General features: G+C 40.4%; 1 protein-coding gene across 3 annotated transcripts; it reads right to left on the reverse strand.

Annotated features, from left to right (window-relative positions):
- Window positions 1-2,368: 2,368 nt before the first annotated feature.
- LOC113741929 (uncharacterized) lies at window positions 2,369-21,822 on the reverse strand. 3 transcript variants are annotated; one of them, XR_011813736.1, is made up of 6 exons: window positions 21,478-21,822; window positions 16,814-17,577; window positions 16,544-16,717; window positions 16,390-16,455; window positions 14,776-14,839; window positions 13,893-14,092 (listed from the first exon to the last, which is right to left on the reverse strand). XR_011813736.1 is itself a non-coding variant. In XM_027269595.2 (3 exons), the coding sequence occupies exon 2, from the start codon at window positions 20,489-20,491 to the stop codon at window positions 19,199-19,201; it is 1,293 nt and encodes a 430-aa protein (XP_027125396.2). In that variant the 5' UTR covers window positions 20,492-20,499; window positions 21,478-21,822; the 3' UTR covers window positions 17,638-18,662; window positions 18,780-19,198. The 3 variants fall into 3 exon arrangements, 1 of the variants encoding a protein (XP_027125396.2); XR_011813737.1 differs by lacking the exons at window positions 13,893-14,092; window positions 14,776-14,839 and adding an exon at window positions 2,369-2,433; XM_027269595.2 differs by lacking the exons at window positions 13,893-14,092; window positions 14,776-14,839; window positions 16,390-16,455; window positions 16,544-16,717; window positions 16,814-17,577 and adding exons at window positions 17,638-18,662; window positions 18,780-20,499.
- Window positions 21,823-21,986: the final 164 nt, after the last annotated feature.

The raw sequence follows: 21,986 nt of genomic DNA on the forward strand, positions 1-21,986 counted from the left end.
ATCGTGCTGCAACTGTAGCCGTTCAGACCTCCTAAGTAGTGCTTCAGGTATTTGTTTTTCCTCATCATCATCAGAAGTGTCTACCACAGGAGTCTGGCAACATCTCGGACAGGAAGGATTTGCAGAAGTACTGGAAGGGTCTTGATGCGGAACGGTGTCTGTGTATGTCTGAAAAACTGGTGAAAAACCCATCGAGGACCCTAACAAGTCATAGATATGATCAAGATTTTCACCAAAATCATTATTCATCCCAAATGATGTATGTGGCCTAACAGAGGATGAACCAACACCTGTCATATAGTTGAATTCTAGTAAGGCATTGGATGTCATATTTAAATGACTTCCAAAAACAGACACACATAGAGGGGTATAGAACGATCCAGAATGGGAAAATTGAGTGACAGCATTAGGGTCATATCGGGCATTTGATGAAGCATGAGGAGTCTGTGTAACAGGAACTTCATCATCACATAATGAGGTAGCCCTTCTACGACGCCTTCCTTCCTGATTCCAACCACGCACTTGTCTGGGTAGATGCTCGACAGGCATTTCGAAAGGTGCAACATGAGAGGTAGATGGACTAACATCGCGACGGTCCAAAGGTCCAACTGCAGTTTGTATTCCCTGGTTCAAGTATTGTAATGTTCCGAATGCTTCCTCTCTAATCCAAGTTATGCCGGGATGAGCACACTGAGCAGGGTTAGCAGGATCGAGGTATGTATTGCAAATTGATCCTATTCGTGATACAGTATCAACCTGTTGAAAATAAGAAATATTGATTGTAGTTATAACATATGTTATTTAAGAGAAAATAAATACGTGCTTAGAAAAAAAGCTAAAATGGTAATTAATTACCAAATAGTCGAACTGTCCCTCATCTCCTTGATGACTGTCACGTCGAGGCAGGTACGAAACAGGAGGCAATATGTAACGGACTGTCCGATTATGGTACCATGTCATGTAGTCATCCATAGACTCATTGGGATCACGACGAGTGCCCCGAACATATGCTTCAGCACGATGCTCCCAATATTCAATCCAATGACTATGGTGTTGTGCCCAATTCTTTCCAGGCCGTCCAAATCGACATAAAGAATGCAATTTTTTATCGCCATCTGTGTCAACTATGTCTGGTATGGGTTGATGCATCCCAAATTGTCGAAGCACACGCTGCGAAAAGTGAAATTCAACTACCTCCTAATATATCAGCGGAATGATCGACTGCCATACGTGTCGTTCTGTGACAGCCCCACTTTCCCCTAAGGCGTACCAAAGGGGTCAGCGGACTGCCTGCCCAACCGAGGCAGTTAAAACAGATCTAAAACGTTGCGGAAGGTAATGACGCGCTCAATCTATTCAAAATTGCAAAATAGCAACACGAAAATAAAAAAAACCGCCAATGAATAGTGGGTGCCATGTCATATAACTCAGGAAATCATTTCCAAACCAAATAGGATACATGAACAGGGTTAAACAGTGTTATACACATACGTTTGTAATTTACAAAACAAAAGGATGATAATTAGATCGTTATACACATACGTTTGTAATTTACAAAATAAAAGGAAGATAATTAGATCAAAATACATTTAGGATTTTTTTCCAACTATCGAGGAGCTTTACAAAAATATATTAAAACTAACTCAACTCGTGCTTCAAAACATCATAGTCCCCAAAAGTGGTTCCCTGTAAGGAAAACAAAATTTAATTGAGTGAGATTTCGCCCAATGAGGTACCATCACCCAAGTAACAAAGTTCACATAAGCACAAAGCTATTCAATCCAAACACATCCAATAAGTGAGTCAATTCGCATCACGTTTCAATAAAGATATTTAAAAGGATACGGTCGGTTCTCAAGAGCCCTTATCCCTACTTTCCGTACTTGATCTCGTCCCGTTGACCCTCCGTCAACGCTTAAGGAGTAACCAATACCGTAGACTCCACTTTCACCGATTCTTTCCACCTCACATACCCCTACCGGGCCCGAACTCCAATCAGTTCAGAAATGGTAATATTCGAGTATACCAGAATCAAGAGTCTCATACTCAAGAATTCCACATAAACAGTCCCCATGGCTTGTCAATTTTCTCGACCAAACCCTTGCCGGCTCGATTCAATTGACCACCAATAGGGTTGAGCTCAGTGATAACAGTAATGGTCGTTGGATACTCGTCTAAACGACCCCAGTTCAAGTATGTTCAAGTAGAATTCAATTAATGCGGTAAACAGTCACATAAGTCATAGAGCGCGAGAGTGATAAAGTACACCCTCGTCTCAAACAATTTCATCCATATACATAAGCATTCAAGTCATAAATTTCAAGTATAACCAAGCCATGTAGCAATAATCACGTGAGTAGTACACTCACCAAGCAAACACAGAGTGAAATCACAAATTTCTGCCCAACGAGTGCTCCGCGTCACCGGCACATCCTAAAACATACAATAAAACACAATGAGACTCGAGTACGAGTCATAAACCGAATCTCCATACTACTAGAGTAAGACCAAATAGAACGTATAAGTGCAAAATCAAGTTAGGACATGTGCGGAAATGAAGTTTAGGTTGGAAAACAAAAGGCAAATTTGACGTTGCTTAGCGGAACTAACACAACTGAAGCTACACTTGTCAGATTGAGGTACAATTTACACTGTTTCGAAGCTAAGATAATGGGCTACACCTTTCCTGAAGACCACTCAGTCCGGTTCGTGGTGTAGCTAGGTCAAAATTTCAATGTACCAAATCAGAATCGCACAAACAGATTAGCTAACTGCATTCTGGTTAAACGACCATAACTCAGGCTATCGAAGTCCAATTGGGGCGTTTCCAGGGCCGTTAGAAATTTAAGACACAGTACTACAACTTTCATGTTTTGGCCAAAATCAAACTCAATACGCAACAGGGTGAACGGTCGCGGTCAGTTTGGGTGAACTGCCAACCCTGACCGCCGAACTCCTACCTAGGGCAGTCTGGGTATTTCCGTCTTTTCACAGGCTACTGAGTTCAGATTGAGTTGAAATTTTACAGGCAACTATAAAACATTATTTCCTACAACTTTCATGTTTTAATCTAAGGCTAATTCGGCCTTTTTCCTATCCAAACAGTACCGGACAGAACAGGGTTAATTAAAACCCTAATCTGGAATTTTGCCGCACAAAGTGGAAATTTTCCGCAATTAGCTACAATTTACGCACTATAGCTTCATTCTAGACTATCCCAAGCCATCATTCATGGCCGCACAATATTAAATATATAAAAACAGAAAAATCAAGAATGATTATAAAAATTCATCATTCTCCACCAATAGTCATGATATTGTCCACAAAATCACCTCTTTGACTAACACAAGCTACTAATTTAACATTAGCAAGACCAAAGAATGAACTTCTTAGCTACTCACCTTGCAACTCAAGAAAAGAGCCAACTAAGCACCACTTTCTTCCAAACCACTTCACCAACAACCTCACAACCACTAAACTAAGGATTTTTATGGAGGAATTTCAAGTTTAATCGGTTAGATTTGAAGATTGAGCAAGCTTGGGATGAAGAAAGTTGAAGGCTTTTCTTTTCTTTCCCCTTGAGAGAGTTGGCCACAAGAAGCTTGAAATGAAGATGATTTTGGGTCAATTTTGATTAATTGGTAAAGTTAATGAATAGTAGTCAAAGTCAAGATTAAATCATAAGGTGACACTTGTCACCCTTATTTAATGCAAAGCTATCCTTTTGTCTCTCCCACACTAATCCATTTGGTAACCTCTAGTTATCTCTTAACACTTAGTAAATCAAAACCTGTATACAAAACTTAACTTAACTGGCCGAATTTTACCGAACTTTTCGCACTAGTGGGTCCCACGCCCGGTATTCACTCCTAAAATCTCATGAACCAACTTATACTAGAAAAATGATTGAAAAACCATATTTACTCATAAAATTATATAGAAAATTTTCCTAATATAGAAAATATGAAATGCGTGCAATTCAATAAAATAAAACCTAGAAAATAAGAAAATTTACGGGCTCTCACACTCTCCCCCCCTTAAAAGAATTTCGCCCTCGAAATTTCTCACCTTGATTCACTAATAGGTCAGGGTATTTTCTTTGCATTTCTTCTTCCACCTCCCAGGTAGCCTCCTATACCCCATGATTTCTCCACAATATTTTTACCAAAGGAATCTGTTTGTTTCTCAGCTCCTTAACTTTCCGGTCAAGCAACTGCACAGGTTTCTCTTCGTAGGTAAGGGATTCATCTATTTCGATTTTCTCTGGTTGTAAGATGTGAGATGGGTCGGGATAATACTTTTTAAGCATCGAGACGTGGAAGACGTCATGAATTCTGGATAGACTCGACGGCAGTTCTAGCCGATACGCTACTTTACCCACTCTCTGAAGGATCTTGAAGGGTTCGATGAATCTTGGTTGGAGTTTTTTTCCTCTACCCGCCGTGACGCTTCGTAACGGTGTGACCTTAAGGAACACACGGTCCCCGATTTCGAACTCCAAGTCTTTTCTTCGATTGTTCGCGTAGCTCTTTTGCCGGCTTTGAGCTGTTTGGAGTCTTTGTCGTATCAACTTGACTTTTTCTCGTGCCTCCTCCATCAATGGAATAGTCGTTGGATCTAGGGCTTTCCTCTCGCCGACTTCATCCCAATAAATCGGTGACCGACATTTCCTCCCATTAAGTGCTTCGTATGGAGCCTTTTGAATTGACGAATGGTAGCTGTTATTGTAGGCAAACTTTACTAAGGTCATATGTTGACCCCAGTTACCCCCAAAATCCAGAATGCAAGTCCTTAACATATCCTCGAGAGTTTGAATTGTTCGCTCCGATTGTCCATCCGTCTGAGGGTGATAGGTGGTGCTTAAGTTGAGTTTGGTCCCCAGAGTCTCTTGGAATTTCTGCCAAAACCTAGATACGAAGCAGGGATCTCTGTCTGAAACGATGCTCACAGGAACACCGTGTAGCCTTACGATCTCGTCCATGTACACCTAAGCCAATTTGTCCATGGAATACTTCATGTTCACTGGCAAAAAATGAACCGATTTGGTTAAACGATCAACGATCACCCAAACGGCATCGTGTCCTCGTTGCGTTCGCGGTAAACCTGAAACGAAATCCATTGTGATGTTTTTCCACTTCCATTCGGGTATCTCAAGAGGTTGTAACAAGTCCGATGGTTTTTTATGCTCCGCCTTAACTTGTTGGCAAACGAGACATTTCTGCACATACAGAGCGATCTCCTTCTTCATGTTATCCCATCAATATGTTCCTTTTAGGTCTTGATACATCTTGCTACTACCCGGATGGATCGTATACTTGGATCGATAAGCTTCCTCTAAAATCTCTGTTTTTAATGCTTCATCTTTAGGTACCACCACTCGGTTTCGTTATTTTAGAATACCTTCAGGACTAAAGTTGAAGTCGGTCGGTTTCCCTTTTCCCACCTTCTCTCCCCACTTCTGCACCATCAAATCCTCCTTTTGCGTTTCTTTAATGCGTTCCAGTAGGGTGGATGTTACCTTAATATTATCAAAAATCACCTTAGGACTCCCAAGGCCGGGTTTCCACTCACAAACGGATTCTAACAAATCCCACTCTTTGATCATTAATCCTGCTACTTGAGTCTTGCGACTTAAGGCATCGGCCACCACATTCGCCTTCTCCGGATGGTAGTTGATGGTGCAGTCGTAGTCCTCCAGAAATTTCATCCACCGTCGCTGCCTCATGTTTAATTCCTTCTGCGAGAAGAGGTATCTAAGACTCTTATGATCTGAGTACACCTCGAATGTTGCCCCGTATAGATAGTGCCTCCACTTTTTCAGAGCGAAAACAACCGCGGCTAACTCAAGATCGTGGGTTGGGTAGTTCTGCTCGTGGGGTTTCAACTTCCTAGAGGCAAAAGATATCACATTTCGATTTTACATCAGCACACACCCCAGACCTTCCTGCGACGCGTTGGTGTAAACGGTAAACTCGTCTACTCCATTAGGCAAAGCTAGAACTGGCGCCATGGTTAATCTTTACTTTAACTCTCGAAAACTCGTTTCGCATTTGGCATTCCACACAAACCAACCATGTTTCTTCGTCAGGTCAGTTAAAGGACCTGCCAGTTTGGAAAAGTCTTTAATGAAACGTCGGTAATACCCCGCCAACTCTAGAAAACTATGAATCTCCGTGGGGTTTTCTGGCCGTTTCCAATTGGTCACCGCCTCTACTTTCGTTGGGTCAACCGAGATACCCTCTTGGGAAATTACGTGCCCTAAGAAAGAAATTTTCTCCAGCCAAAACTCGCACTTACTGAACTTGGCGTATAACCGATGCTCTCTTAGGGTTTGCAGAACAATTCTTAGGTGCTGTTCATGCTTCTCGCTAGTCTTGGAGTAGACCAAGATGTCATCAATGAAAGCAACGACAAATCGGTCCAAGTAGGGTTTAAAAACCCTATGCATTAGATCCATGAAGGCGGTAGGGGCATTGGTCAGTCCAAAGGGCATAACTGCGAATTCGTAGTGCCCATATCTTGAATTGAAAGCAGTTTTCAGAATATTCTCTTTTCTAATCAACAACTGGTAATACCCCTGTCGAAAATCTAATTTCGAGAAGACCACTGCTCCTTGTAACTGGTCGAACAGCTCATCAATATGGGGCAGTGGATACTTATTTTTAATCATCACATTGTTTAGCCCCAAATAATCTATACATATCCGCAGATTCCCGTCCTTTTTCTTCATAAACAGTACAGGGGCTCCCCAAGGAGACCCACTCTCCTAGATGAACCCCCGCTCCAAAAGGTCTTGTAACTGCAATTTCAGCTTCTTAAGTTCCGCAGGGGCCATCCGATACGGGGTTTTTGAGATGGGCGACGTTCCCGTTAACAGGTCGATTTTGAATTCTATCTCTCTTTCCGGAGGTAGGGCTACTAACTCATCAGGGAATACATCCAAATATTCATGTACTATATGCATATCCTCTATCATCAATTTGTCGGTGGGGGTATTGATAAGAAAGCTAAAAACCCTTGCGCTCCTCTACTTAGTAAGTTCCTAGCCCGAATGGCCGAGATCAAGGTAGATGAGGCTAACCTACCCCTTATATCCAACCTTAAGGTTGCCTCACCAGGTATGCGGAATTTTACCACTTTCTTTTTACAATCTAGTTGGGCATTATACCTGATTAGCCATTCCATGCCCAAGATCATGTCATACCCCTAATGGACAGGCTTATCAAATCCCCTAACAATCTCCTCTCTCCTACCCAAACTTCACAATCCTTATAAACTATACTAGTAACCAAACGCTGATCCCCCGTAGGCGTACTAACTTCTAGGTCATAAGGTAAACTAGCAGGTTTTATATCAATGCCACACATGAAATTGGGGTTAACGAAGGAATGGGTGGCACCGGAATCTACTAAGACCTTTGCAAAGCGGTGGAATATAGAGATCGTACCTTCTATGATCTCAGAGGAATCTGGGACCTGTTGAGGCTCTAACGAGTACACTCGGGCCGCTACCTTGGGCTTTGTCCCGTCTCCCTTAACTGGTCCAGCGTTGGTCCACGGTGGTTGCTGACTTCCCTTTTCATCTTGTTTTAGGATTGGGCAGGTGGCAAGCTGATGGTCTGCGCTTCCGCAACGCAGACACTTTCCATCCTTCTTCCAACAGTTGTTCTCAGTGTGGTTTGGCTTTCCGCAATACCCACAGGGTCCACGGGATGCCGAACCCAAATCTCTCTGGAAGTCTCCTCCCTGGCTTCTTCCAGTTGGGCCACCCCTAGATGGAGCCCCTCTGCCTACTCCCGACTGTCGTCCACCTCCGATTCCCCGTCCGTACTTGGGAGGGGCACTCTTATCCCCCTGCCCTGAATTGCTCCCAGGAAAATCTCGCTTCTTTGCCTGGAAGTTCCTTACCTGTAGCCTAGCGCTTTCCACCCGTTGGGCTTTCTCCACGGCCTCGCTAAAAGCATTAATTTGGGTCACCGCGAGGTCCTTTTGTATTTCCACATTCAAATCCTGAATAAAACGCCTTATCCACCGTTGCACCTTGGGAAGTGGAGTAAGAAATCGGACGGGGGTGATTTTCACTGAGTGTGGGACGACAAGTCACGTTTTCTTTCATTTTGCCCTTGCATTGTCCCTACATGTCATTTACTTGTGGTATGCTAATACCTCCATATATAGTACTTACTGCACTTGACTTTGTCTAACTTGAAATGTCTCTTGGTGTATATGGTGCATTATATTGTGTATATGTCTCCTTGTGTATTTGGTGTGTTATATCTTTTTGTTTTAATCAATTTACTGTGTTACATACTAAATCACCTTTTGAAAAAAAAAAGAAAAAAAAATTTCGAGGACGAAATTCTTTGAAGGAGGGGAGATTGTGATACCCCAACTTTTAGGATCATCTTTTGTTTAGTCTCAAAGAGGATATTTACGGTTTCTTTAGTTTATTTTTATTTTAAACCATTATTTTGTTTTAAAGAAGAAACTAAAGTTATTTTTTTGGGTTTGATTTAAAACCTTGTTTTATTTTAAAAGATTGGAAACCCTAAAAGTCTAATCAAAACCCTAGTTTCACTTGTGACTGACTGTTTTCTTAAATTTCTCATATTTTAACCGAAACCCTAAATTCAATTTATGAAATTGTAAAACCCCTCACGTTTTTCTTAAAAATGTCCTTTTATTTGAAAATTATTCATTTATTATGGCCCTACTGCCCAATCACCCCACAATAAGTGTAAATGAATATAGAAGTAAGGATTTTTGTTGTCCGTTTTCAAGTTAGAATGAATTAGGATTTTCACGTTTTTTCGTAGTGTGACTATTCGGTACAGAGTGAGGATCAAATTTGGTAGGTAAGAGTGACTTTTGGATAAGGGAATATTATATGATTAGAAGTGATAATAATAAGTTAGTGATTAGAAGTTAAAAACCCTAGTATACGTGATTTAAGAAAATCGGCCCGAACCGACGGATATCGATCACTACCGATTGAACACACCACTTGATCACCACTTCCTTACCACCACATACCCTTGATATTTTTGTAAAATATCCCCCCCTCATCCTCAGCCTCATAACCAAAATATGTGGCCAAAATGCAAGGAAAAGAAAACAAAATTTGGATGAATTTTGGTGGTGCCACTTGTTGGCTATCTATGGCTTCTTGCCTAACTCATTTTCCTCCATATTTATCATAAAAAAACACACAAATTGTCCTCGTTTTCTTCCTCCTAGCCATGAATAAGAGACAGAGAAAGAGCAAGAGAAAACAACTTCAATTTATCTTGATTTGCACCATTTGAGTGAAAACAAGAAAAACTAAACCGATCAATCACTAGTTGGAAGTTTGGGAAGCCTAAGGAACCAAGAATATCAAGGAGAGGTGAAGGATCATCCTAGCAAGGTCTTGTCTTGAGGTATGATGGCTGATCAACCATTTCTTTTCCATTAATCATGATTAAGTTGGGTATTAATGTTAGTATAGTGCTTGTGATGCTTGTTTCAAAGAGTTTTGATGATTGGATGGATGACTTTTGAGTTAGGGTTTCTTGTGGGTTGGTGTTGTATGATGCATATATGTGGTATATGATCTTGTAAAGGTAGTAGTAGTGGTAGTTTCAAGGGAAAATATGAATTATAGCTTGAAATAACAAAAATTCCAGATTTCTGGAAATCTTAGCTTCAGTTCTATCCAGTTCTATTTCATCATGTTAGAGGCCGAACTAGGTTTAACACAAAACATGAAAGTTGTAGAGAATGACATTTTATGGTTGACTACAAAATTTCAGCTCAATCGGAGCAACGTAGACTATAAAAAGATCAAAATACCCTCACTGCCCTAGGATGCATCCAGTGATCCATTTTAGACAGTTCATCCAATTGACCGTATCTATTCACTATGATCCGTGCTGATTTAGCCATTTGCCAAAACATGAAAGTTTTAGTACTTTGTCTTAGCTTTTCAACGCCTCCAAGAACGTCTTAAACGGATTTTGGTAACTTGCGATATGGCCATTTGAAGGCAGTACGGTTAATTAGCCGATTAGTTGGAATTTGGTTCTGTGAATTGGAAATTTGACTAGGTTACACTGGAAATTAGACTAGGTGGTCTTCACCAAAGTTGTAGCTCTTTGCCTTAGCTTCGAAACGGTATAATTGCACCTCAATCCAATACGCGTAGCCTCAGTTGTGTCCGTTACGCAAAAACACGTCAAATCTGTCTTTTGTTAAATTTCATTTCCGCACATGTCGTTAGCTTGATTTTGTACCTGTATGACCTTGAGCCTATTGAACGGCTATTGAAATGAGATTATTTTGTATGTAACTTTGAGTTTGTTTGAAGAAAATATTGAAGTCATAAATGGCTGGAAAATGGGTAAACACAAGGGGCATGCCGCCAAATTTTCACGAGAAAGATAAACTAGCCTTTGGAGTTCTAGTTCTGTATTTTGCAAATTTAACTTGGATGCACTGAAAAATGGGTCGAGGTATCTTCATGGAAGTTATAACCTTTTGTCTAAAGTTCGAGACACCATCTAATACATTTTGATCCGATAACCACAGCTCCATTTATGGGCAAAATCGTGTAACCCGTTTTGTACCATTTTCATTTTCACGGACGCGCACGTGCATTTCTCAACCGTTTTTACCGTTTTGGACCGTTTAGGTCTACTTTTGGTATTTTGTTATCATTCCGGCCGTTTCGGCCAATTTCGACATTCTTTTGGCCTTAACGTTATTTTGACAGTTTTTGATTAATTTTGATCGTTTTCGACCGTATTCGATCGTTTAAGTTATAAACTGCTATTGTGTGGCCGTTTCACTTATGTGTGTATATAATATGTCAATACAGATTGTGAGGCTTTTGACGGTGACGGTCAAGCTCAGTGAATTGTATCGTTTTTCGTGCCAAACTTTATCAAGTGAGTAATTGGGTTGTTTATTGATGTGAAATTGTTAAATTGCTTGGTATATGTTAAATGGGTATTTAGGCGAGGGTGTACTTTATCTCACTCGACCTAAGCCCATCCTTTGTTTTGATTTCATATGTGAGAATACATGCCTTATGTTGAGTAACACCCTTTTACTGTGTGCTGATGGGGGTGATTACATGACTTGAGTATCACCCTTTTGCTATGTGCTGATGGGGGTGATTACATGACTTGAACTAAACCCCATTTGCTGTGTGCTGTTTGGGGTAAGTATTTTGTTGTGTACTTTGTTGAGAGATACCATCTATTGAGAGATTGGATATCTCAGGGCTTGGTTCCAACCCGGTTCCAAGGGTTAGACGAACTATTCGAGCCAGTTGGGGTTTGGTCGAAGATAGTTCCATGCTAAACTTGGGATTTAGTTCCTTGTTAAAGTTTTGACGAAAGTTAAGTTATTTTGTTTAGCTCGAGCTGCTGTGTGCTGTTGATTGGCCAGCGGGGGTTGATAAGGTGGACGGAGAGTAGTGTAAGTGGAGTCTACGGACCATGAGTACTTTGGTTGATGGAGTGTCAACAGGCGTTCAACCTCGGGGAATTGAACTGGTTTTGGAGCCACCTGTATCCTACCATTGTGATGTTACTTTTCTGTTGTTGATGTGAAATATCCTGATTTACTTGTTATTTGGATGTGAGTTTACATTTATACCCCTGATTACTCACTAAGCATATAGCTTACCCCATTCTATTTGTTTTCCTTAGCAGGGGGCCGACGCGGGGATCGCTCAGGAAGGTGTTTAGTCTTTTGATTAGAGAATAGTTGAATTTGTACTTGTTATAAGTTGACTAGTAAGTTGTATATAGTTATCGTGGTGGTTGTAGTTATCAGCTTTTCTAGGGTTTACTTTCTGGTACTCGTGATATGTAATTCTTAGAGAATTGGATGTAATATTTGAGATTTATCTTGTATTTCATTTGAGGACTGTTGTGAGTGAGTGAGTCCTGGCGCGAGTTAGGCAGGCGATCCGCCGAATCCTTTGGTACGCCTTAGGGGGAGGTGGGGCCGTCATATTCTCCACGGTCTCGCTCAAAGCATTAATTTGGGCCACCGCGAGGTCCTTTTGTATTTCCACATTCAGGCCCTGGATAAAACGCCTTGTCCGCCGTTGCTCGGTTATGATTAGTTCGGGGGCAAATTTGGATAGACGGGTGAACTGACTCTCGTACTCTGCTACGGACTGAGCTTCCTGACGCAGGCAAATAAATTTATCTTCCTTCCGTTCCTGAACTAGAGGAGGGAAGAATTTAGCGTTGAACTTTCGCATAAAGTTCACCCAGGTCCTGGGCGTTTGCTCCAGTTCCCACTTTTGCCGAATAACATTCCACCAGGAACGGGCCGCCCCTTTTAACTGAAAAACGGTGAAAGTCACCTGCCTCTCCTCGGTGTAGTGCAGGGCAGCAAAAATATCCACCATTTTCTCTAGCCACCTTTCGGCTACATCTGGATCGGGCCCCCCAAGGAACTTTGGTGGGGCAAACTTCTGAAATCTCTCGAGAGCCCTGTCCTCGCTCTCCACGTGGTTGCCAGGGTGCCTAGGGTTGGAGTTAGGGTTTTGACCCTGTTGCTGCACCACTTGGACTAGTAAATTAGTCGTTTGTTGCATAGCAGCAGCTATTTGAACGTTGGGGTCAACCCTAGGTTCAGGGTTTGGTCCAGATGAGATTTTTCCAACGCCCCTATCCGACATGGGTTGCCTACTCCCGCGCCCACGTCCCCGACCACTACGTGTCCCTTCCATGCAGTCTAGTCGATCTAGGTAATCGTAACTATAATATTAAAAAAATAACGTTACATGTAGGTAAGGGACCAAAAACTTTTCACAATAAAGCATATATACATTACAAAACAACATCAAACAAGTCACGTATTAACAATCAGTCAAGTACAAATAAAAATAGTTCACAAGGGAACGGCATCATCAAAAGTAGTATATACATAACTAGTCCAAACGTATAAAACAGCTAGCTAAGGTTATTCCCCGGGTCTACCATCCCCCTATCCTTCCTATATACGGTAGGCAAAACCAACCAAAATATCCTAGGAGTCACGACTTAGTCCGTCGTCGGGCTAGCGGACCCGCCCGACGGGGTGGATTCACCTCCACCCCCGTTCCCCGTACACGAAGCCTCGTCACTATCCTTTTCGAGCAAATCATCGCAAAGGGTCAAGATCGACTCAGCTCTAACCCTAACTTTCCTATCCCTCTTAACCATGCGCTCACGCGCCTCTTCGAGTTGAGCACAAAGGTCATCCACCCTATCTTGACCCTCAATCACGTCGTACTCAAGCTCCTTGATTCTCTCAGCTTGCCTCTTGTTGGTCTCTCTCAATTGGTTTACTTCGGTCTCGAGTCTAGCGTTATCCTTCGCCAACTCCTTTCATTCCTATACCCGGGCCAACACGACGGTGTTGGGGTAGGCATAGGTGTGGCGGCACTCACAACGTCGAAGGCAGTTAGCCGGACTCCAACGTACGACGGCCCCTCTTGGCCGGATCTGGTACTTAATCATCGGGAGCACTCCACGGGGTCGCACACCAGTAGCGCTACCATTAGGCCCACTATGTTCGTCCATCCTACACCAAAAGCGTAGTTAAACTTAAATACGCTTAACAAAATAATCAAATATAATCCTCAAGTCGAGCATTTCTAACGCGCCCAGGCCAATTCAAACCTAGGCTCTGATACCATCTGTGACAGCCCCACTTTTCCCTAAGGCGTACCAAAGGGGTCAGCGGACTGCCTGCCCAACTCTCGCCAAGACTAAAGAGACAGTTAAAATCGATTTAAAACGTTCCGGAAGGTAATGACGCGCTCAATCTATTCAAAATTGCAAAATAGCAACACGAAAATAAAAAAAATCGCCAATGAATAGTGGGTGCCATGTTATATAACTCAGGAAATCATTTCCAAACCAAATAGGATACATGAACAGGGTTAAACAGTGTTATACACATACATTTGTAATTTACAAAACAAAAAGAAGATAATTAGATCAAAATACATTTAGAATTTTTTTCCAACTATCGAGGAACTTTACAAAAATATATTAAAACTAACTCAACTCGTGCTTCAAAATATCGTAGTCCCCAAAAGTGGTTCCCTGTAAGGAAAATAAAATTTAATGGAGTGAACTTTCGCCCAATGAGGTACCATCACCCAAGTAACAAAGTTCACATAAGCTCAAAGCTATTCAATCCAAACACATCCAATAAGTGAGTCAATTCGCTTCACATTTCAATAAAGATATTTAAAAGGATACGGTCGGCTCTCAAGAGCCCTTATCCATACTTGCCGTACTTGATCTCGCCCCGTTGACCCTCCGTCAACGCTTAAGGAGTAACCAATACTGTAAACTCTACTTTCACCGATTCCTTCCACCTCACATACCCCTACCGGGCCCGAACTCCAATCAGTTCAGAAATGGTAATACTCGAGTATACCGGAATCAAGAGTCTCATACTCAAGGATTCCACATAAACAGTCCCCATGGCTTGTCAATTTTCTCGACCAAACCCTTGCCGGCTCGATTCAATTGACCACCAATGGGGTTGAGCTCAGTGATAACAGTAATGGTCGTTGGATACTCGTCCAAACGACCCCAATTCAAGTATGTTCAAGTAGAATTCAATTAATACGGTAAATAGTCACATAAGCCATAGAGCGCGAGAGTGATAAAGTACACCCTCGTCTCAAACAATTTTATCCATGTACATAAGCATTCAAGTTATAAATTTCAAGTATAACCAAACCATGTGGCAACAATCATGTGAGTAGTACACTCACCAATCAAACACAGAGTGAAATCACAAATTTCTGCCCAACGAGAGCTCCGCGTCACCGGCACGTCCTAAAACATACAATAAAACACAATGAGACTCGAGTACGAGTCATAAAACGAATCTCCATACTACTAGAGTAAGACCAAATAGAACGTATAAGTGCAAAATCAAGTTAGGATATGTGCGGAAATGAAATTTAGGTTGGAAAACAAAAGGCAGATTTGACGTTGCTTAGCGGAACTAACACAACTGAAGCTACACTTGTCAGATTGAGGTGCAATTTACACCGTTTCAAAGCTAAGATAAAGGGCTACACCTTTACTGAAGACCACTCAGTCCGGTTCGTGGTGTAGCTAGGTCAAAATTTCAATGTATCAAACCAGAATCGCACAAACAGATTGGCTAACTACATTCTGGTTAAACGACCATAACTCAGGCTACCGAAGTCTAATTGGGGCGTTTCTAGGGCCGTTAGAAAGTTAAGACACAGCACTACAACTTTTGTGTTTTGGCCAAAATCAAACTCAGTACGCAACAGGGTGAACGGTCGCGGTCAGTTTGGGTGAACTGCCAACCCCGACCGCCGAACTCCTACCTAGGGCAGTCTGGGTATTTCCGTCTTTTCACAGGCTATCGAGCTCAGATTGGGCTGAATTTTACAGGAAACTATAAAACATTATTTCCTACAACTTTCATGTTTTAACCTAAGGCTAATTCGGCTTTTTTCCTATCCAAACAGTACCGGGCAGAACAGGGTTAATTGAAACCCTAATCTGGAATTTTCCGCACAAAGTGGAAATTTTCCGCAATTAGCTACAATTTACGCACTATAGCTTCATTCTAGACTATCCCAAGCCATCATTCATGGCCACACAATATTAAATATATAAAAACAGAAAAATCAAGAATAATTATAAAAATTCATCATTCTCCACCAATAGTCATGATATTGTCCACAAAATCACCTCTTTGACTAACACAAGACCAAAGAATGAACTCCTTAGCTACTCACCTTGCAACTCAAGAAAAGAGCCAACTAAGCACCACTTTCTTCCAAACCACTTCACCAACAACCTCACAACCACTAAACTAAGGATTTTTATGGAGGAATTTCAAGTTTAATCGGTTAGATTTGAAGATTGAGCAAGCTTGGGATGAAGAAAGTTGAAGGCTTTTCTTTTCTTTCCCCTTGAGAGAGTTGGCCACAAGAAGGTTTAAATGAAACTGATTTTGGGTCAATTTTGATTAATTGGTAAAGTTAATGAATAGTAGTCAAAGTCAAGATTAAATCACAAGGTGACACTTGTCACCCTTATTTAATGCAAAGCTATCCTTTTGTCTCTCCCACACTAATCCATTTGGTAACCTCTAGTTATCTCTTAACACTTAGTAAATCAAAACCTGTATACAAAACTTAACTTAATTGGTCGAATTTTACCGAACTTTTAGCACTAGCGGGTCCCACGCCCGTTATTCACTCCTAAAATCTCATGAACCAACTTATACTAGAAAAATGATTGAAAAACCATATTTACTCATAAAATTATATAGAAAATATGAAATGCGTGCAATTCAATAAAATAAAACCTAGAAAATAAGAAAATTTACGGGCTCTCACACGTTTGGTCGAACAATATGTGGGAAGATGAGCAATAAGTTCGTCAGGATAAGGCTCCCAAATAAACTGTCGCCATTTAAATAAATTACAGTTAGCCTTGATAGTAATTACAAGAAGAGAAATATCCATATAAATAGTTTGGACCGGACAATACCTCATCGACGTCCATAATGGTAAGCTGATCACGAAATACAGATACAACATGCGGGGGCACGTACTTGGTTGTACAACTCCCGGCCCACCGACCGCCTCTCGAAAAATCATTTCCCTGTGCAGCGGGAATCAACACAGTTGGTCTAATCTTGGGAATTCTCTCCCATGCCCATAGCTGGTAATAATGAAAAACTTTATCAAATTATGTTATTTACGAAAAAGAAATGAAATAACAGTGTTATATATATTCAAATGGTGTATATACGCTCACCTATAGAAGCATGTATGGTCCAGCAGTGCAGCTCGTCGATGCGTGAGACGCTTTACACATACGGGAGTATAAACACGCAAGTGTTGCACTGCCCCAACTATATCGGCTCATACCCTCAATGTCTCGAATGAAATCTAGCCAATGACATCTAACAAGATTGCCGTATGTGTCGGCGAATAGATGTCCACCAAATAAAATCAAAATGTAGCACCGAACATGCTGATGAATCAATTCTTCCGGTGCATCATCCGGAAGAGGCTCATATAAAAACTCCAATATAGGTACAAGTTTCAGCCTGCCATCCTTAAAGTGACGATTCTCTAAAAGTTCTTGAATCAAGTCCTTCTTCTGAGCAACAGACCGATTTTGATCGATAAGTGTGACCGGTAATCCATCGAAACCGAGATCCCATAATACCTCCACATCCTGCAAAGTGATAGTAGTTTCGTCGATAGGGAGATAAAAAGTGTGGGTCTCCTGTCTCCATCGCTCAATAAGCGTTGTGATCAACCCATGGTCAAGTTCGAACCGACCTGCTTGTACTACACCCCAGAAGCCTGCCCGTATCAGATAGTGTGCTATTCGCGGATTCAGGTCATTATGTACAAGATCCCAAAAAAATCCGTCGGCTCATTTAATATTCAGCTGTACCTCGTGCCCCAAAAGAATTGCTCTCGATCTATGTGTGGACTGCAAGTATAAGACATCGTCAACATGTGGAATCTGGATGGGCTTGGTTGTACGTCTGGGCCAATGTTCCATATCTACAAAAACGTGCGAGCAAATAATAAAAAATGACATAATAAATTTACAATTGGAGGCAAAAAGAAAGTAATTGTTGCAAATGGATGTTTAGGCACATATACAAGTATATTACAATCCAAATTGACCCACTTCATTAAAGATGTCAAACATATAATATTACAACAAAAGTTCTAATATACTACAGAATGAGCATGCAGAACCACAACTTATGATACAAATGACCTACTTCGACCCTCAATTAAACATTAAAATGGCTAGAGTAAGGGCAATTGGAGGCATTGTGTCCTATCTGTGAACAGTGGCTACAACGATGAGGTGCATCCGGACATCGACGATCCATCTGATTATGTATTCTGGCTATGGCCTTAGGGCCAGGTCACTTTTGCTTGACTCTGGCAGAATCATAATTAAGATGCAAGTCCTAAGGGACCCAATAAGCCGTGTCCATCAAAGGAAACAACTGGCCCTGCAAAGAAGCCTGCCATGCTGAAAATGTATGTGCATGACCAACTAGATGGTGTGAATTTGTTCCCGATCGATAACATGACGCAATAACGTGCGAGCATGGGAATCGAAGTTCTGTCCATTTACCACACGTGCACGTTCTATTTCCAAAGTGGACAATTTGTGCCTTACCCCTTTCCCATTATCGCGTCGCCCCGTTGTTACGCAATAGATTCCGTTTCTATGGTCATACACTTTCACTGAATGCGTCCTTGCTTTTAACTCATTTGCTACGAACATTCTCCATATCTCCTTTGGAAAAGGGTATATCGCATTAAAGGCCATCTTCCGTTTCTTTGTGAAAAGATCAACAATTTGATTGAAAGTGAATTGTACGCAAGATGTGATTGGTAATAATCGAGTTTTGCGCAACAGGTTATTGAAGCATTTCGCTACGCTGGTTGATGTATGACCCCATCGATATCCCCCATCCTTACACAGTGCCCATTGTTCTGGTTTAACAGATCCGCCATTAAGCCATTTGTATGCCTCTTCATTTAATAGCCAAATCCGTTCCATGAATGCTTCGTACTTCTTTGCTTGATTTGCAGCTCCGGCAGCCCATACGAAATCCTTAAGTCTAAAAAAAAATATATGAAATAATTTTAATCTGAAAAAACATGTAAAAGTAATCTAACCAATTACGATTCTTAACCATGACAGGAATAACAAAAAATACTAAAAATTTAATTCGTACCTCTGATTTCTAAATTTCTGCGTGAAATTGCTTTGCACGTGGACCAAACAATATCGATGCACTGCAAGCGGTTCCTTCCACTCTGACAAGGTTTTCATCGCGTGCATTATCCCCCTGTGACGATCTGAAATGACGCATATATTTTCCACTTCTCGACACACATGGTGACGTAATTGAGACATAAACCAAGACCAACTCCGATTGGTCTCCTCATCAACAAGTGCGAAAGCTAGCGGAAATTGACGATTGCTAGCATCAAATCCAACTGCTACTAACAACTTTGACTTGTATGTCCCTTTCATGAACGTGCCATCAACACAAATAACTAGTTTCAGGTGTCGAAATGCCTCGATAACGGGTCCAAATGCCCAAAACACATAGTGAAAAATTGAATATCCAACAGTACTTTGTGGATGATGCTACCATACCACAACTGTTTCCGGATTAGCCAGTACCAACTCTTGCATGAAAGTTGGTAGTTGTGCTATTGAAGTGGGCCAATCACCATATACGATGTCAATCGCACGACGCCTTGCGTACCAAGCCTTTTTGTACAAGACATCTGTATCAAAAGCACGCTTAATGGTTGTTTGAATTTCCGTAATGGCATAAAGTGGCCCATTCTCAACATGATGTATGATATGATCCGCAATTAGTTCAGAAGTCAATTGTCGGTGATCATTGCTGTTCGACACCCGGATATATGTGTGCTCTTTTACAAAAGTTACAATTTTCCACATATTGTGTATACATCTCAATGATGCTCTAAGCTGCCAATTACACGATGGAAAAGCATTTTCGGACCTGCATTTAACATACCAGGTCATTGGTTTACTTTCTCGTACTCTGTACTCCCTATTGTGTTTGATTGACCACAATTTAACAGCTCGCTGCACATGTTTCTTTGTTTCAAGCACCATGCCCAATCTTAACTCCTTTGTACGGTCATCCCACACGTTTAATTTCTCAACTCCAATGATGTTAGTGGAATCAAATTCCAACGTAGCATCAACTCCCTCGCTATCTTGTAAACACTGCGCCATTTGAAAGTTACTTGACGAATTCGGATCGGACCCACCAACATCAAGATTGAACTCTTGTTGGTTGGCCTCATCCTGTTTGTCATCAGTATCATCAGAGTTATCGCCATCAAGTTCAGGTTCGGTGTCAGGATCTACATCAACTCCCTCGCTTTCTAGTATAATCGGTAGACAGGAAGTTCGAGAAATTTGCGCTACACATACTTCTTCCCCAGCTTGTACTAGCATAGTACTACAACATGAGGTGGTATAAAACAAAAGGTTTGACTCCACTTGGGAACCACCTTGGTCCCATCTTGAGGTTTGTCCACTATCGACATTACTGTGGTAATGACGTAACTGTGGTTCCACCTCAACGTATATCTCACATGCCGTTTGTGGTGTCATCATTTTCATATGGTATAGCATATCCATGTCTTCTTCACACCCCAAGCGTAATCCAGCAAAAGTATTTAGACCTACTGAATTTCTAAACCATAGATTTAAATTGAACCCAGTTCGATCTAAACCCATGTAAGTGTATACCCTATCAACCAATTCGGAATAACTTATTCGATTTTTTACTAAAATGGCTTTTTTACATCTCGGCGGATCATATGAAAATGATCCTCTGGTCTCCACTATTTTTCCTCCCCAATAAAACTGAATCACCAATGCGAGATCCGTGGACATATTTGTACCTAATTTTATGAATATTATTTATTTTTGATTCAAGCACCTATGTCATTCTCAACATAAATTTAGATTAACTAAATTGAAATTGATCATATCCATAAAAAAATAATCATGAACGAAATAATATGCAGTAATATTAAATAGTAGAATAACTAAACAAGAACGAATTTGTAAATTAACGGCACAAATGCTGTAAAATATGCAATAATTTAATGATTCCTATTTAATATTAATTAAACACTTATTGCTATTTTTTTTTTGCACTATTATTACTATTAATATTTGTAAGTAATTGCTACTACTTATAACTTTTTTTTATTAATATCGCATTTATTAATATTCTTTTTCAGTATTATTAGTATTACTATTACTAAATAATTGCTAGTATTGACTACGACTAGTATTAATATTACTGTTATTAACTATTTACTATTATTATTAAATATTTTATAATTACTTTTTACTTTACTATTTCTCATTTGTCCTTTTCAACTATTAATTAATTATTTTTACTATTATTATTTACATTTACTATCATTTAATATACTGGAGTACTTTTTTTTCCTATTACTATTACTTTTTTTACTTTCATTATTTACTACATACTATTTACTATTCACATTTTTTTACTATTTACTTTTATTATTATTATTATTACTATTACTATTTAGTATTTACTTTTTTAACTACTTGTACTATTTACTTTTAATAGAAATTTTGACCATTCTAAACAAGAATGTATTAAATATAATTATTAGTGACTACTTGTACTGAATAGAAACATTATAATGTAAAAATTTGTAAATCCTAAACATGAGTACTAATTATTAATATAGTAATACTAATTTAGCTAATTTAAATACTAATCAAATGTACTCAACTCATAGTACGTAATCAACGAACTAACAAATTACTAGTAACTACATATAACAAACAGATTAAATGTAATTCAAGGTAACAAACTGATTAAATGTACTAGTTACCTCTTAGCAAACTGATGTGATGGCCGTCCCCCACCTTCAACACTGAGCGAAGGCTGTTTTTGATCGGTACAGGAAATCAATGCTCACAACCATCTACGGCTTCCTTTTTCCAGTTATAGCAAACCATAAACCAACTATCGGTTGCACAATGTGAAAGCACAAATGCAGGACCACAATGCCAGCAGTTCTTCGATACAAAATCTAAAAACACAATTGCGGCGACACAATGGAAATGAACAAATGCAGGACCACAATTGCAGGAGTTCTTCGATACAAAACCCCAACAATAGAACGAAGAAATTGGGGAGACTCACAAAGGAAGAAGTTGAAGAGATAAGGATGCAAATGGGGATCTGGTCGATGATGTATTTGTAGCTAGACATTTTACATCGATGTTGCTGATTATATCCACCCGTCGATCAATATTTGATCAACGGCCAAAAAAATACTGCTAAAATAACTGTCGGTGGCTGGATTTTAATTAAAAAATTAACTTAGCATCGTTGATC

Source organism: Coffea arabica, chromosome 4e, assembly GCF_036785885.1.
Source record: "Coffea arabica cultivar ET-39 chromosome 4e, Coffea Arabica ET-39 HiFi, whole genome shotgun sequence".
Lineage (NCBI taxonomy): Eukaryota > Viridiplantae > Streptophyta > Magnoliopsida > Gentianales > Rubiaceae > Coffea > Coffea arabica.